The 12,449-nt window shown below is 59.9% G+C and overlaps 1 protein-coding gene across 10 annotated transcripts in view; it reads left to right on the top strand.

The window, feature by feature from the left end:
* The first annotated feature begins 2,970 nt into the window (after nt 1-2,970).
* SLC6A9 (solute carrier family 6 member 9) overlaps nt 2,971-12,449 on the top strand; it is a 35,084-nt gene continuing 25,605 nt past the window's right edge. For 2 of the 10 annotated variants that reach the window (XM_017346367.4, XM_089337416.1), the window contains exons 1-2: nt 4,326-4,611; nt 11,998-12,112. Coding sequence is in view for 5 of the 10 variants with exons in the window: in XM_051856550.3 (XP_051712510.1) it covers nt 6,830-6,896; nt 11,998-12,112 (182 nt within the window). In the remaining 5 variants the exon portion in view is untranslated. Of the gene's footprint in view, nt 3,128-4,325; nt 4,612-6,464; nt 6,699-6,740; nt 6,897-11,997; nt 12,113-12,449 lie in introns of those variants that run through there. The other 8 variants (XM_051856550.3, XM_051856551.3, XM_017346368.4 and 5 more) reach the window with 6 other exon arrangements.

Raw genomic sequence — 12,449 nt, forward strand, 5'->3', positions numbered from 1 at the left:
TCACTCCCCAAATGGCTACAAGTCATGGAGCTGGGCCCATCCGAAACCAGAAGCTTCTTCTGGGTCTCTTACATGGGTGCAGGGGCCCACGCACCTAGGCCATCCTCTGCTGCTCTCCCAGGCCATTAGCAGGGAGCTGGATCAGAGGAGGATTAGCAGGACCCAAACCGGCACCCATATGGGATGCTGGCTCCGCAGGCAGCAGCTTTACTCACTATGCCACAGTGCCAGCCCCACTTCATTCTCTCTTTTTTAGAAAAGATTTATTTGAAAGGAAGAGTTATCGAGAGAGAGAGAGAGAGAGAGAGAGAGAGAGAGAGAGAGAGAGAATCTTTCATCTGATGGTTCACTCCCCAATTGGCTGCAACGGCCAGAGTTGCGCTGATCCGAAGCCAGGAGCCAGGAGCTTCTTCTGGGTCTCCCACATGGGTGCAGGGGCCCAAGGACTTGAGCCATCTTCTACTGCTTTCCCAGGCCATAGCAGAGAGCTGGATCGGAAGTGGAGCAGCCAGGACTCCCATATGGGATGCTGGCACCGCAGGCGGCGGCTTTACTCTCTATGACACAGTGCCAGCCCCTTCATTCGCTCTTTAGAAAACCTATGTCCAACACCCAATCCTCACTTGTTCTTTTAAGTAAAACTGCTGTTCAGTGAACTCAGTTCATGACCCAGTGATCAAAGTGCTTTCATTTCCCATTTTGTCCCACAAAGGATTAATAAGGTATCGAGGCGCTGGGCCTTGATTCCTACTGGGACGCAGCAGCTTTACCCATTGTTGCTCTTGCAAATATCAATCAAGTGAAATCGGCAAATAATAACTGTGGATCCTCTGTAAGAGTCTGAGAGATTCCCAGGGATCCGTGAATGATATCTTGAATGCTGATGTTCCAATGAAAGAATGAGAATGGTCATATTTACTTTTACTTTTTAAATGACATTTTTAGATATCACTCAAAGGCATGTAAAATGCTTTCACAAAGATCCCATGGAAAAAAACGAAGACCAGCTCCATCTGTGCTACTATTTGCTTTACTTCCTCAAAAAATAAAAGAGGGGCGGGGGAGTGAGAACCCATGGGAGCGAATCAGGCATGTGAAGTCATCCATCACGCGCGTGTCATGGTGAGCAGACGCAGTCCTGGGACCAAAAAGGCAAGAGGCGCTGGGAACTCAGGGCCCTCCATCACCTTCCCCCACAATCCCACTAGCTACACACCCTCCCACAACACAGTCATACACACACACAGCCATGGCTAATCTCACACAACAGTACACACACACAGTGCAATCACACAGCCACACCAAGTCCCAACAGCCAACCTTGTTGTGCCCTAAACCATATTCACAGGCCGGAAGCTCAACAGCCATACACCCAACCATAGTGACACTCAAAGTCTCAGTGAGGTTCCCATTTAAAACACCTGCTGGGGCCAGTGGCCCTGCACACACACACATCCGTAAGCTTTTCGAAACAGGCCTATCTGGGTTCAGGTTCGAGTTCTACCCTTTGTTAGTTCTGTAACCTTCAGCAAATTATTTAACCTGCCTGAGCCTGAGCTCCAGGAGATGGAGATAATTTGCACCTTCTAAATTTGATGTGAGGATGGTATAAAATAACCAGACAGTGACTGCACCTCGTCTGGCCCCTGTGCCCTGGGAGACCCAGCTGTAACTGCCGTGTATGGCTTTTGTCACCAGAGGGCACCAGGGCTCCAAGGCGTCTGTGGGGGCTGCGGGAAGAAAAAATGCCAGAAGTCCAGGATTCCTGGGGAGCTTGGGGGTGAGCATGGGCTGGGTAGGTGTGGAGATCTGAATGGACTGGACAACCTGGGGGAACCCTGGTGAGGCCCCAGGCCTCCCTGGTTTGCTACTGGGTATGGTGGGCATCTCCGGGGGAAGATTTTGCTCTGGGAAGGAAGCTGAGCACATATTCTACTAGTCAGGCTCTCTTCTGCACTTGTCTCACATGGTATTAACTGCTCCAGTTCCTACCACTACTGCGGCTGGCAGGCAACCCTAATGGTATTTCTGGGGAACAACCCTGAGGAAACTCAGGTCCAAGCTCACACGGGTCTTAGAGGATCTGGGACACACGGCAGAGGCAGGGCAGCTGGCCTCAGAATCCTACTCTAACCACTAGCCCACACTGCTCTCACAGTGACTCCGCCTCCCCTTCCGGGGGTCCTGCCAGGACTCCCTGACCCCAGCTGTCTCCCCTGGAGCTCTGCCAACCCCAGCTGGCCCTTTCCCAGTTTCCACCCTGCTCCCCACCTGCTCCCTAGGCCAGCCCCTGGTAAGAGGCTTATCAGACATGTGGGGGGGACAGATAAGGCGGGGCCCCAGCAGGGCTTATCCAGCTCTGCCATCCCCAGCTGCTGGGAGCTGGGGGGTGGGATGGGGGTGGGGAAACTGCCAGCAGATGGAGTCCCACCCACTCAGGCAACAACACCCTAAACCCCCAGCCCAAGGCCTGTGTCACTCCTCCTGACGTCATAGCTCTATGATGTCATCATTTGTAGTCTTGCTCAGACAAGACTACTGGGGAAGTGGAGTCAGAGAGGAATGCATTCCAGGCTTCAGGTCACCAGGCTGGGAGGACCTGGTGGAGGGCTGGAGGGAGGTCACAGGATCCTCCCTAGGGTAGGCAGTTATTTCTGGTGTTGGCTGCCTGCTTCCAGCCACCCCTCTTCCTGTCTTCCCATTCCATGGAGGCTCTGGGCCCGGCAGGGGCAGGGGAGAACTCTCCAGGGCAGCTGCGGCAGCTCCGGGATCAGCCTCCATCTCTGGAACTGGCCCTCTCCTCCCCGCAGGGGGCTTGAGCCTCATCCTCTGGGGGTCAGAGGGGAAGAGGAGCAGAGAGGGAGAGCATGGCCAGACAAGTGGACATGACCAAACCTGCTCCATCGGCCACACGCATCTGCTTGCTGACGAGAGCTAGTCTCTCTCCCAGCCACGCCCAGGGCCACATGCGGGCTACAGGCAGCCCCACACGGAGCCACACAGACGCACCAACACAGGCTCTTCACCACACCATACCACAGTGAGAGCAGGAACTCTTCATTCCCTTGGCTCTATTCCTAGAGAGTGGCACAACTCCCAGCACAGAGCAGATGCCTGCAAATATTTGGTGAGTGAATACCTGGACATTCAATTACGCCGGCTCAGTGGTGGTGGTGGGGGCTCCAGGCCCAGGACGGGTACATCAGGGAAGCCCCACTGTCCCTGTTGGCACCACTCCTGCCCAGCTTCGGCCAGGGCACTTCTCCAGGTGGTGCCCATCCCCAAAGGGACCTTGATCCTGGGAGGCCACCACACTGTCTCCCAGAGGATTGGGACACTGGTGCTCTGAAAGTTGGATATTATGAGCATCACGTGGTGCAGATGCTGGGTAACCTGAGCAGAAGGCCCTCTGGGTGTTGAGTGTGGGCTCTGGGTACTGAGAACTCCGGGTTCAGGACCCTCTCCAGGGCTGGGAACTGTGGCACCTTGGACATTGAGAATTCTGGATTTGGGGAGTCCTAAAGTATTTTGGAGCCAAGGCATGCAAGGCTCTGGAGTTTGGGATGCTCTCCTGGACAGAGCCCAAGTCAGTGCTTCTTCTCCGTATGCCTGGTTTTACCTGAGCGGCCAAGGTGTGTCCTGATTACCTCTGCTCTGAGCCTCAGGGGGTGGCTCATGCAGCCAGGAGAGCAGTTAGGAGACAGAGAAAGCCCAGCAGGGTGCCTGGGAGACACCTGGAGCCCCAGACACAGCTCTTGGGTCTGGAACCTGTCTAACCCATTCCACTGCATTGGGACAGGGAAGGGAAGGTGCCAGGCACTGACCACTGGGCCTCAAGTTCCCGAGATGAAGACAGAGCTGGGCACAGGCAGGCCACTCCCAACAACGCTCCAGGCTACAGAGGCGGGGACTCCAGGGGAGGTGGTGACCGCAAGTCAGGCAGGCTCCAACTCCAAGCCAAGTGCACCCTCCCCCAACTCCCTGGCAGCCCTCCGTCCAGGTGGCCCGAGCTGCCAGCTCCCACAGTGCCCTCCGGAAAGAGTCCAGGTGTGGCACTGCGTCTATTTCCACCAGACACACACCTAAGCTCACCCTGGCCCCCAGCAGAGAAGCCTTGATCCTGGTGGCTGATGACGACAAATGAGGAACCCAGCCAGGACGGGGGATCTGACGCTGGGCGCGGCCCTCCCAGGAAACTGTAACTGGAGGCTCCTGAGACACGCCTTAGCCCATGGTGGGTGGGGCCCAGCCGGCCCCACCGGCCGCCTGCCTTGTTGCCCTGCCCCAGGGAAGCAAGCAGGCAGGGATGGCGGATGCCATCAACCCTCCTAGCCCAGTCCTCTGTGCTTAAGCCCCTGCTCCCCAGTAGTGGCCTGAGCTGGCGTGGGCCAGTTGCCCGGGGCCAAAAGCTCACAGCCAGGGACGAGGCCATCCCTGCTCTGACCTGGGCTAGGCCCAAACCTGCCTCTCTTGGGACCTCATTCAGATTGGAAAAAACCAGCCGCTCTGGTTCCTTCTCGGCGTGGAGACAGCTTTCAAACAGAACCTTTCTCACAAGGGTCTCCTCGGGACTCCGCTCAAGTGGCTGCTGGGAGCTCTGTCTGGATCAAGGTGGGTAAAGTACACACATCCATAAACCTGTCACCACGTCCGCAAATATGCTTTCTGCTCTGTCATTGTTGGTCTAGCAAAACCCGCAGAGTCCATGTCTGCAACTTCCCCAAACACCCCCAAGGACCATTTTCTCTTCCCCCAACCCCATAGGCTAAATTGCCAGGCTGCCTCCCCACCCCAGGGAAATCCCAAACTCCTCTCTTCGTGGCAGAGCCTTAGTGAGCTGAGCCATGCTGTCAGCATCCTGCACCTGCCTCCCTTCATAAAGTTTCCGTGGGCAGGTGGGAAGCCCCACCTTGCTCTGAACGCCGAACATCTTCAGAACGCTCCCAGCGCCACCTCACTCCTAGGTCACTGCTTTGAGGCGGAGGGGAGGAAGAGGATTTTCCCTCCCACTCCCATTCTTCCATGTCCTCCCTCTAGGGTGGCAGCCCTCTGTGACGAGCGACGTGGGAGGTGGGGGAGGACAACCCAGAAGCAGTTTTTGGAGGAAGTTAGGTCCTGGCAGGAGGACAAGGAGGGCTTGGATCCCATCTACCCAGTCCCAGGAGCTGGACACACACAACTACACAGGCCACAGCGAGGTCCAGGTGTGCCTACCCAGAGCCAGGGACACAGGCACAGCAGACTGCCTGCACAGAGGCATGGGTGTGCACCTGCAGCAGGTTCACAATCACAAACACACTATCTCTGGGAGAAAAGTGAAAATGAAAACAAGTGATTTCCCAGAACTGATGGTGTCTCCAGTGTGACCAGGCTGTCAGTTCTGGGAGCAATCTTGGCATGTACCTGACCTTGGGGTTGTCCGGGACAGAACCGTGTGGGGCCCGAGGGAACTCACATGGCAGGAGGCATCTGGGCTTGATGCCTGTTATCTCACCTAGCACCTCTGATTGTAAATTAATAAAGTGGAATCTCACTTGTCAACTGGTCTCGTGCAAGCTTGGCACGTAGTCACCAGCTTCTCCGTCCCCAGAGAAGAGGTAAGAGCAGTTACCCGGCCATGCACTGGGGAGGATTCAGGGTGCAGAGTGAAGATGGTTGGTCCAGACGGTGCCCTGCTGTCAGTGCCAACTGGCCCCATCCTCTGGAGGCTGGTGGCCTTCACAGGTAAGCAGAGATGGGAGCCCCATCCAAACGCCCAGCACCGCAGGGAGCAGCAGTGTGCATCATGGACACAGCCAGGCGTTTCCTTAGTGCATCCTCTCGGTTTGGCAGGGGAGGAAACCGAGGCACAGCAAAGCTTCTTCAGTTAACCAGTATTTTACTGCAAGAACCCAGGTCTGTGTGCCAACCATGAAAGGAAGAAGGAGCCGGGACGAGTTTGGAGGCTCCCCCCTCCCCAACACCACCACCACAGCAGGGCTGACCAAGGCAGTGGTCCAAGGAGGGTTCCAGGAGAGAGCCCTCTGGCCAGCTCTCCAGTTTCAGGGGTAGGACCCAGGCCTTACCCAGCTGTGCCCAGTGTCTAGCGGCGCTGCTCCAAAGGGAATGGAATTTGCTTTGACTTCTCTCTAGGGGGAACGCAGGCGCAGAAGGCCAGGGGCCTGGCGAGCTAACTGCAGCCCCAGCCCCAGCCCCCCGAAGTGCCCCAGGCCTCTGGCTCCATTCCAGCCTAGCCCGAATGGGACATCTGCTTCCTCCAAGGGCCCCAGCTGCAGGGCAGCGAGGCAGGGGCGGAGAAGGGGGGTCCTTCGCGGAGCCCCGCTCCCGAGGGTTCGCTGGATCAATCATCTGAAAGCTGGAGCGACTTGTAATTTTATTCCCTGGGAGGAGGAGCCTGGGTGGCGGGGGCGGGGTGGGGGCGCGGGGCGGGAGGCCGGGGGAGCCGTTCAGGGAGGGGGAGGGACTTGGCTAGGTCTCCCAAGCCTTCTCCACACTCCAAACTTTCACCAAACTCCTGGCCCCCGCCTCCTCGAAACCAAAACACAACAAGCTCCGGAGGAGCCGCGAGCAGCGCGGAGGGGCGGGCGGACCCACGGTGGCACCGGGCCTCGGGAGGCTGATGCAACTTTCCCTTTAAGAAAGCCACCTGGGCGCACCGCGGCGCGGACCGCCACGCCTGGGCCGGGGGCTGCAGCATGGTAAGGGGCCGGGGGCCGGGGAGCTGCGGTCCGCACCTCCGAGGGTCCAGCCGTCGGGGTGAGCGTGCGGCCGCCTCGGCGGGGCTGAGCCCCGGGGAAGCGCGCGCGCGCGTGTGAGCGATCGCGCATGCATGCGGGCATCTGCGGGAGCCGCGTGGGCGCACGCACCGCGATGCCTGTCTCGCCGCAAAGGTCGGGGTAGGTGCGCGCGTCTGGGTGTCACCGCTGTCACCAAGGGACTGAAGCCAGGAGGGAATGGGGGTTGGGGAGGCACTCCCGGGTGCGGGGCGCTGCGTGCCGACGCCGGCTCGGTCGGCCGCGGGGGCGTGGGTGTGTGGGCAGCACCGGAGCCTGAGCTTGTCACGGTCCGTCCGGAGCGCCAGGGGTCCGCGCGCGGGGGCCTGCGGGGCCGGGCACCGAGGGTGCGCTTTGCGCCCAGCGCACTAGCACTCGCTCCATCGCCTCACACGGCTGGCCGGCCTGGCTGCTTCGGCCCCTCTTGGCCACTATCCTCCCCGTTCTTCTGGTGCCGGGTCCGGGTCCGAGTCCGGGGCCGGGGCCCGCGGGCCCCAGGAAGCCGTGCGGGAGGGTCCCGCACCCTTGGGCCCTCTTTGTCCGCGGCGCTGGTGGCCTCAGCTTTGGGAAGGGACTGCGGGCTGGGAGTTCCTTGGGGGCTGCTCCCTTAGGGAGGATCCGCTCCCTCCGCATCGCAACCCTCGTTCCGGGCGCGCCGGGGGCTAGCCCGGGAGGCCACAGGTGAGGGCAGGGGCCTGGCAGCCCCAGGGCGCCGGCAGGGCGCCCACCCTCGGCTGGCGCCCCGCACCCCGCACCCACGGCCGGGCGCGGAGGGCGGAGGGGCTGAGCCGGGGCCGGGCGGGAGGGGGCTTGCCCGGGGGGCCGGGAGGGGCGGGCGCCGGCCCGGGGGCGGGGACCCGGCGCCCCGGTACTTTTCCACGGCAGGGGCCGGGGCGGGGCCACCGCTTGCACGCCAGCTGAGAGGCCCCCACGTGGTGGCTGATGTAACGCCCGCCCCCCGCGGCCTGCACCTCGATTAAGGCGGACGCGCCCCGCTTCAAGGAACTGAAGTGCTCCGGGCGGTGCCGCAGCCCCGAGAGCGACCGCGCCCCTGCCGGTCCGCCCGGGGCCTCTTCGCGCGCGGCCGGCCGCTACTTAAAGGAGCCGCACCCCCTTTCGGGCCTGCACCCCGCAGGCCACGCCCCCTCGCGGATCGCTCTTAAAGGAGCCGCGTCCCCGGGCTCTCTGACAGCTCCCCTCACAAAGCCTGGTCTATTTTTCAGTTAAAACAAGCCCGAGGCTACGGCCGCTAGGATATAAAGGCTAGGGGTGGGGCTGGGGGACAAGGAGTGGGGAAGGAGAGGTTAGACAGCCCCAAAGTGAATGGCATCCGCAGGTTGGAGAATAGTGGGTGAGGGGCGATAGTGAGCTCGCCAGAAGGTTTCCAAGGACTGCAGAGGAAGGAGACTGCGGCTGGCCTGGGGGTCACAGAGGACTCACACCTCTGCCCTAGGAGATCCTCCAGCTAGTGGGGGAGCCAGACGTGGACACAGCGAGCCCGGCAACCTGCGGGTGGCCAGCGTGTGGGACTGGGTGGGGGCACCGCAGGAAGGCTGAGAGGCTCTTGGAGGCCCGAGGAAGGCTTCCTGAAGATGATGTCCTTGGGACAGATACAGGTGGAGCTGGGGCGGGGGCCCTCTACTGCCTGAGCCGGGCCTGGAGGCAGGAGCGTCCAGGGCTTGGCACCTGACACTCCTGTCTGGGGCTAAGGGAAGGCACCAGACAGCGAGGCAGAACCGCGGGCCCTTTCAACCACTACCCTCGGGTGGCTCACAAGCAGCACCAACCCAGTGCATCCTCTGCCGTCTCCACACCTGCCGTGTCACCAGCATTCTTGTCCCTGGGACTGGCACCAGCTCGCTGGCACCAACAGAAACCTGGGACTGGCACCAGCTCACTGGCACTAACTGGCACCACTGGAAACCAGAGACCCCTCCTCATCCTGCAGGGCCCCCAAGGGCCACCACAATGCCATCTCTCAAGTCAGTGCACCCCTTCCTCAGCCCATGTCCACCTTCCTGGCCTGGCCAGGTCCTAACTGAATTCTGCCCTTGCACTCGCCTCCCTCCAGTCCCTTCCCCATGCTGCGTCCTGGGTGATGCTGTCAGCATCCAAGGGGATCCCTGCTTCGAAGCCTTCAGGGGGCCAAAGCCCAGACCCAGAAGCCCCGGCCCTACTTATCTGGCACCATCTCTGGCCACTCTCTCCCCGGCTGCTGCGAGATACCCAGGCTCAGTCTTTCCCCAAAGTGTGAATCTCTCTTCCTCTTCCCTTCCTCATCATTGCCACTTTGCCTAGTTTCCTCTTCGGGCACTTGAGATGCCGCTTCCTCAGAGCAGCCCTCCTGGACTCTGGGCCCTGCTGTGGAGTCTGGGAAATGGATCTTAATCCTACGCACCCTTTATCTCAGTCTGGAATTATTCAACATGAGTCACCAGCGTCATTCATTTCCCCTAACCTATGACCTGCAGAAGAGTGGACTTCTTTGGGTTCCTGGTGTCTAGTACAGGTCTGGCCCAGAGCACACCTGCAATAAATATTCATGGAATACGTGAGTCTAGCCGTGGCCAGCCTTAAGTGCTCGCTGAGCAGTTTGGGCCCTGTCCTGTGGGCTGTGGAGGAGTAGTGGAGGGCCCCAGGGCTTTAGGGCTTTGGGAGGATTACGGGGTTGGAGGGGCGGCGAGTGTGAAGGGTTCGTGATAGAGACAAAAATTTGGTAGAAACTCAAACTTGGGAGGGAATGGTGATTAGTCCCATCTTCCAGACTGGCAAAACTGAGGCTCCAAGAGGTTAAGTAAGTTGCTCAGAATCCCATACCTAAGGAATGGCAGAGCCAGATGTGCAGCCCAGGCCTGCTGGATTCCAGAACGCAAGCTTGTCACCTGCTGGACTGGCCTTGTGACCCACTGCTTGTCAGGGTGACCTGGGCCCGTGGGTCTCCAACACCTGGAGGAAGGCCCGGCGTATCGTGGGCACTCACCTGGCACTTTCTGAGTGGAAGCGGGAGCCACGTAAAAGAGATGGCAGAAGCAGGAGAACCAGCAAAGCTACACCCAGTTCGCTCTCTGGAAGCAGCCACTAAGCTGTCTTTCCCCCAGCAATGCCAAAGCTACCAGATGGCAGTCAGTGCTCAGGCCCTGGCAGGAGCTGGCTGTCATGACCACCCGGGAGTGGAGGGGTCCCCTCGGAGTCAGTGACATCAGGCCCAACGCACCAAGTGCAAACCCTGGCTCAGGCACTTACGGGCAAGGCGTTGGGCCCCACGGAGGCATCTCTGGGCCATGAGCAGTGTGGGGACCGCGGGGGTGACCTGCATGAGTGCCTCTGTAGCCAGTGTGGGACGGCAGGCCCTCAGTCTACTCACGCAACACAGGACACGATGTGCAGCCCCCGAGGTGGCTCCCCACCATGCCGCCTGCGTTGTCACATCACTGTCGTCACTGTCATCAGTGCTCCCTGGCGAGGGCAGACTGCTTTGGGGGGCTCAAATCTAGGGTTGGCGCCGTGGGGGAGAAGGTGCTGTGGGTGGGGACCACAAGGGCGCCGGCTGCTCCGTGCTGCTCCACGACACCACAGCCGCCAGAGGAACCATTTAGGAGGATGCGTTGAGAGGCAAAGACCACTGACAAAAAGGAAGTGGGGGGCAGACATTGTGACACAGTGGGCTGTCGCTGTCTAGGACACCCACATCCTGTATCAGAGCGCTGGTTCAAGTCCCGGCTGCTCCACTTCTGATCCAGCTCCCTGCTAATGCACCCAGTAAGCATCAGAGGAGGGCTCAAGTGCTTGGGTCCCTGCCACCCAAGTGGGAGACCTGGATGGAGTTCCTGGCTCCTGGCTCTGGCCTGGCCCAGCCTCAGCTGTTGTGGGCATCTGGGGAGTGAACCAGTGGATGGAAGATCTCTCTTTCTCTCTCCTCTCTCATTTTCAAATAAATAAACGAATGAATCTTTAAAACACAAGAAAGGGAAATGGTCACCAGCCCAGCCCTGCCCTGCCCTGCCAGAGCTGAAGGAAGGCTCTGTGGGAGACAGAGCTGCCAGCCAGGGGGCAAAGGGCCCAGGGAAGCCAGGCACTCATTTGCATAAGCAAAGAGCTTCCTCATCTCCAGCCTCCCAGTGACTTCCTGGGCCTGTGGGCGATAGGTGGAGGGCAGGTGGCTGTGGGTGGGGTTGCTCCCTAGGAAGACAGGAAGGTCCCAAAGCAGAAACAAATCTTTCCTGGGACCAGGCCCTGTGGAGGTTTAACCTCTTTGTCCCTCTGACCCAGAGTTCTTCTTGCTTGAGAGAATTCCTTCAGGCTTTGGCAGGTTAGGTCCTCCCTGAGGCCTGTCCAAACGGCCTGCGCTTCCATCGCCTCCGACACTGACCCTGCAGCATCTCCAGGTGCCTCGCTGCTTCCCTGTGCCTGCTGCCTTCTGCAGCCGAGCGGCCCTACACCGCCTCTGAGGGCTGCCTACAAGATCCCAGGCTGACCTTGACCCCCCCCCCAGCCTAGTGCCCCAGCCTCATTCATTCCCGTCCACTTCCGGGCCAGTTGGCTGGGCACGGAGGAAGACATGGAACCCAGTCCCAAGCCTTCATGAACTCACTCACTGGCTTGCGGTTGACTGACCTTTAAGCAAATCAGTGTAATGTGGAATGATAAGGGCGGTCATAGAAATCTACAAATCGGAGAGGAGGAAGCAGTTTGTCCATCCTGGTGGGGGAGGGCGTCCAGGAGGGCTGCAGACAAGAGGCAACACTTCAGGCCTGTCTCAAGGGCTTAGAGTCTCACGCGGTGGACAGGAGGGAAGGCAGTGCGAAGGCAAGGAGGCGGGCCCAGAGCTCATTGTCCGGCCAGCCGCCCTGCAGCCCAAGCCCAGCGGTACCAGGGTGGGGAAGGGTCCCACGAGCGGGGGCAGGGTTGGGAGCCCATGCCTCCTGGGGGAAAGGGTGGAGCCATTCACACAGACCTTGAAGGAATTGGACCTCTTCCCAGTTCTGTGTTCGTTTTTTATCTTTTCTAGGATTGGGCATCTGGAGAGTCAAAAATAGACCTTTGCCCAGTGGGACATGAAGCGTGGAGACCAAGAGATCCAGGGGAAGGGTGGGGAGAAGAGCTCGGAGGGGCCGGGTCTGAGGGCCCACAGGACAATGGCCTGGCAGAGCGGGCGGGACAGGGCTGATGAGCCACAGGGCCACGCACAACCGGCTCCTCACCTCCCACTCTGCTCTCTCCACAGCTCTTGAGGTCTGTGGTCTGAAAGGTGCTAGAAGCAGAACCTGTGAGTGTAGCCTGGGCCCCCAGAGCCCCCAGCCACTGCCACCATGGTCGGAAAAGGTGCCAAAGGGATGCTGGTGAGTACAACGGCCGCGTTTGTGGGGATTGGGGGGTGCCCATGAGCCTTGTTCCCCCCTTACCATTCCCCCCACCCCTCTTCCAGCCAACCACCTGCTGTGACACCTGGGGGCTGGGGACCAGCACTGCCCGAGCTCCTGAGTGCCGGGGTGCCCCAGGCCCAGGCAGGGAGCCCCTCCCCCAAGAGGTTAGACAGTGCCCCACTCTAAGCTTACAGTGGGAGAAATTCTACCATAGTCTTCCAAAGACCTGCCAGGAGGTGGCAGGTGCATTCTCCATCCTGGCCCCACGAGGTGCTGCTGGTCCCACTTGGAGACAAGAGGACACCCAGGGCTG

Source organism: Oryctolagus cuniculus, chromosome 7, assembly GCF_051225735.1.
Source record: "Oryctolagus cuniculus isolate XC-2025 breed Fujian yellow rabbit chromosome 7, ASM5122573v1, whole genome shotgun sequence".
NCBI lineage: Eukaryota > Metazoa > Chordata > Mammalia > Lagomorpha > Leporidae > Oryctolagus > Oryctolagus cuniculus.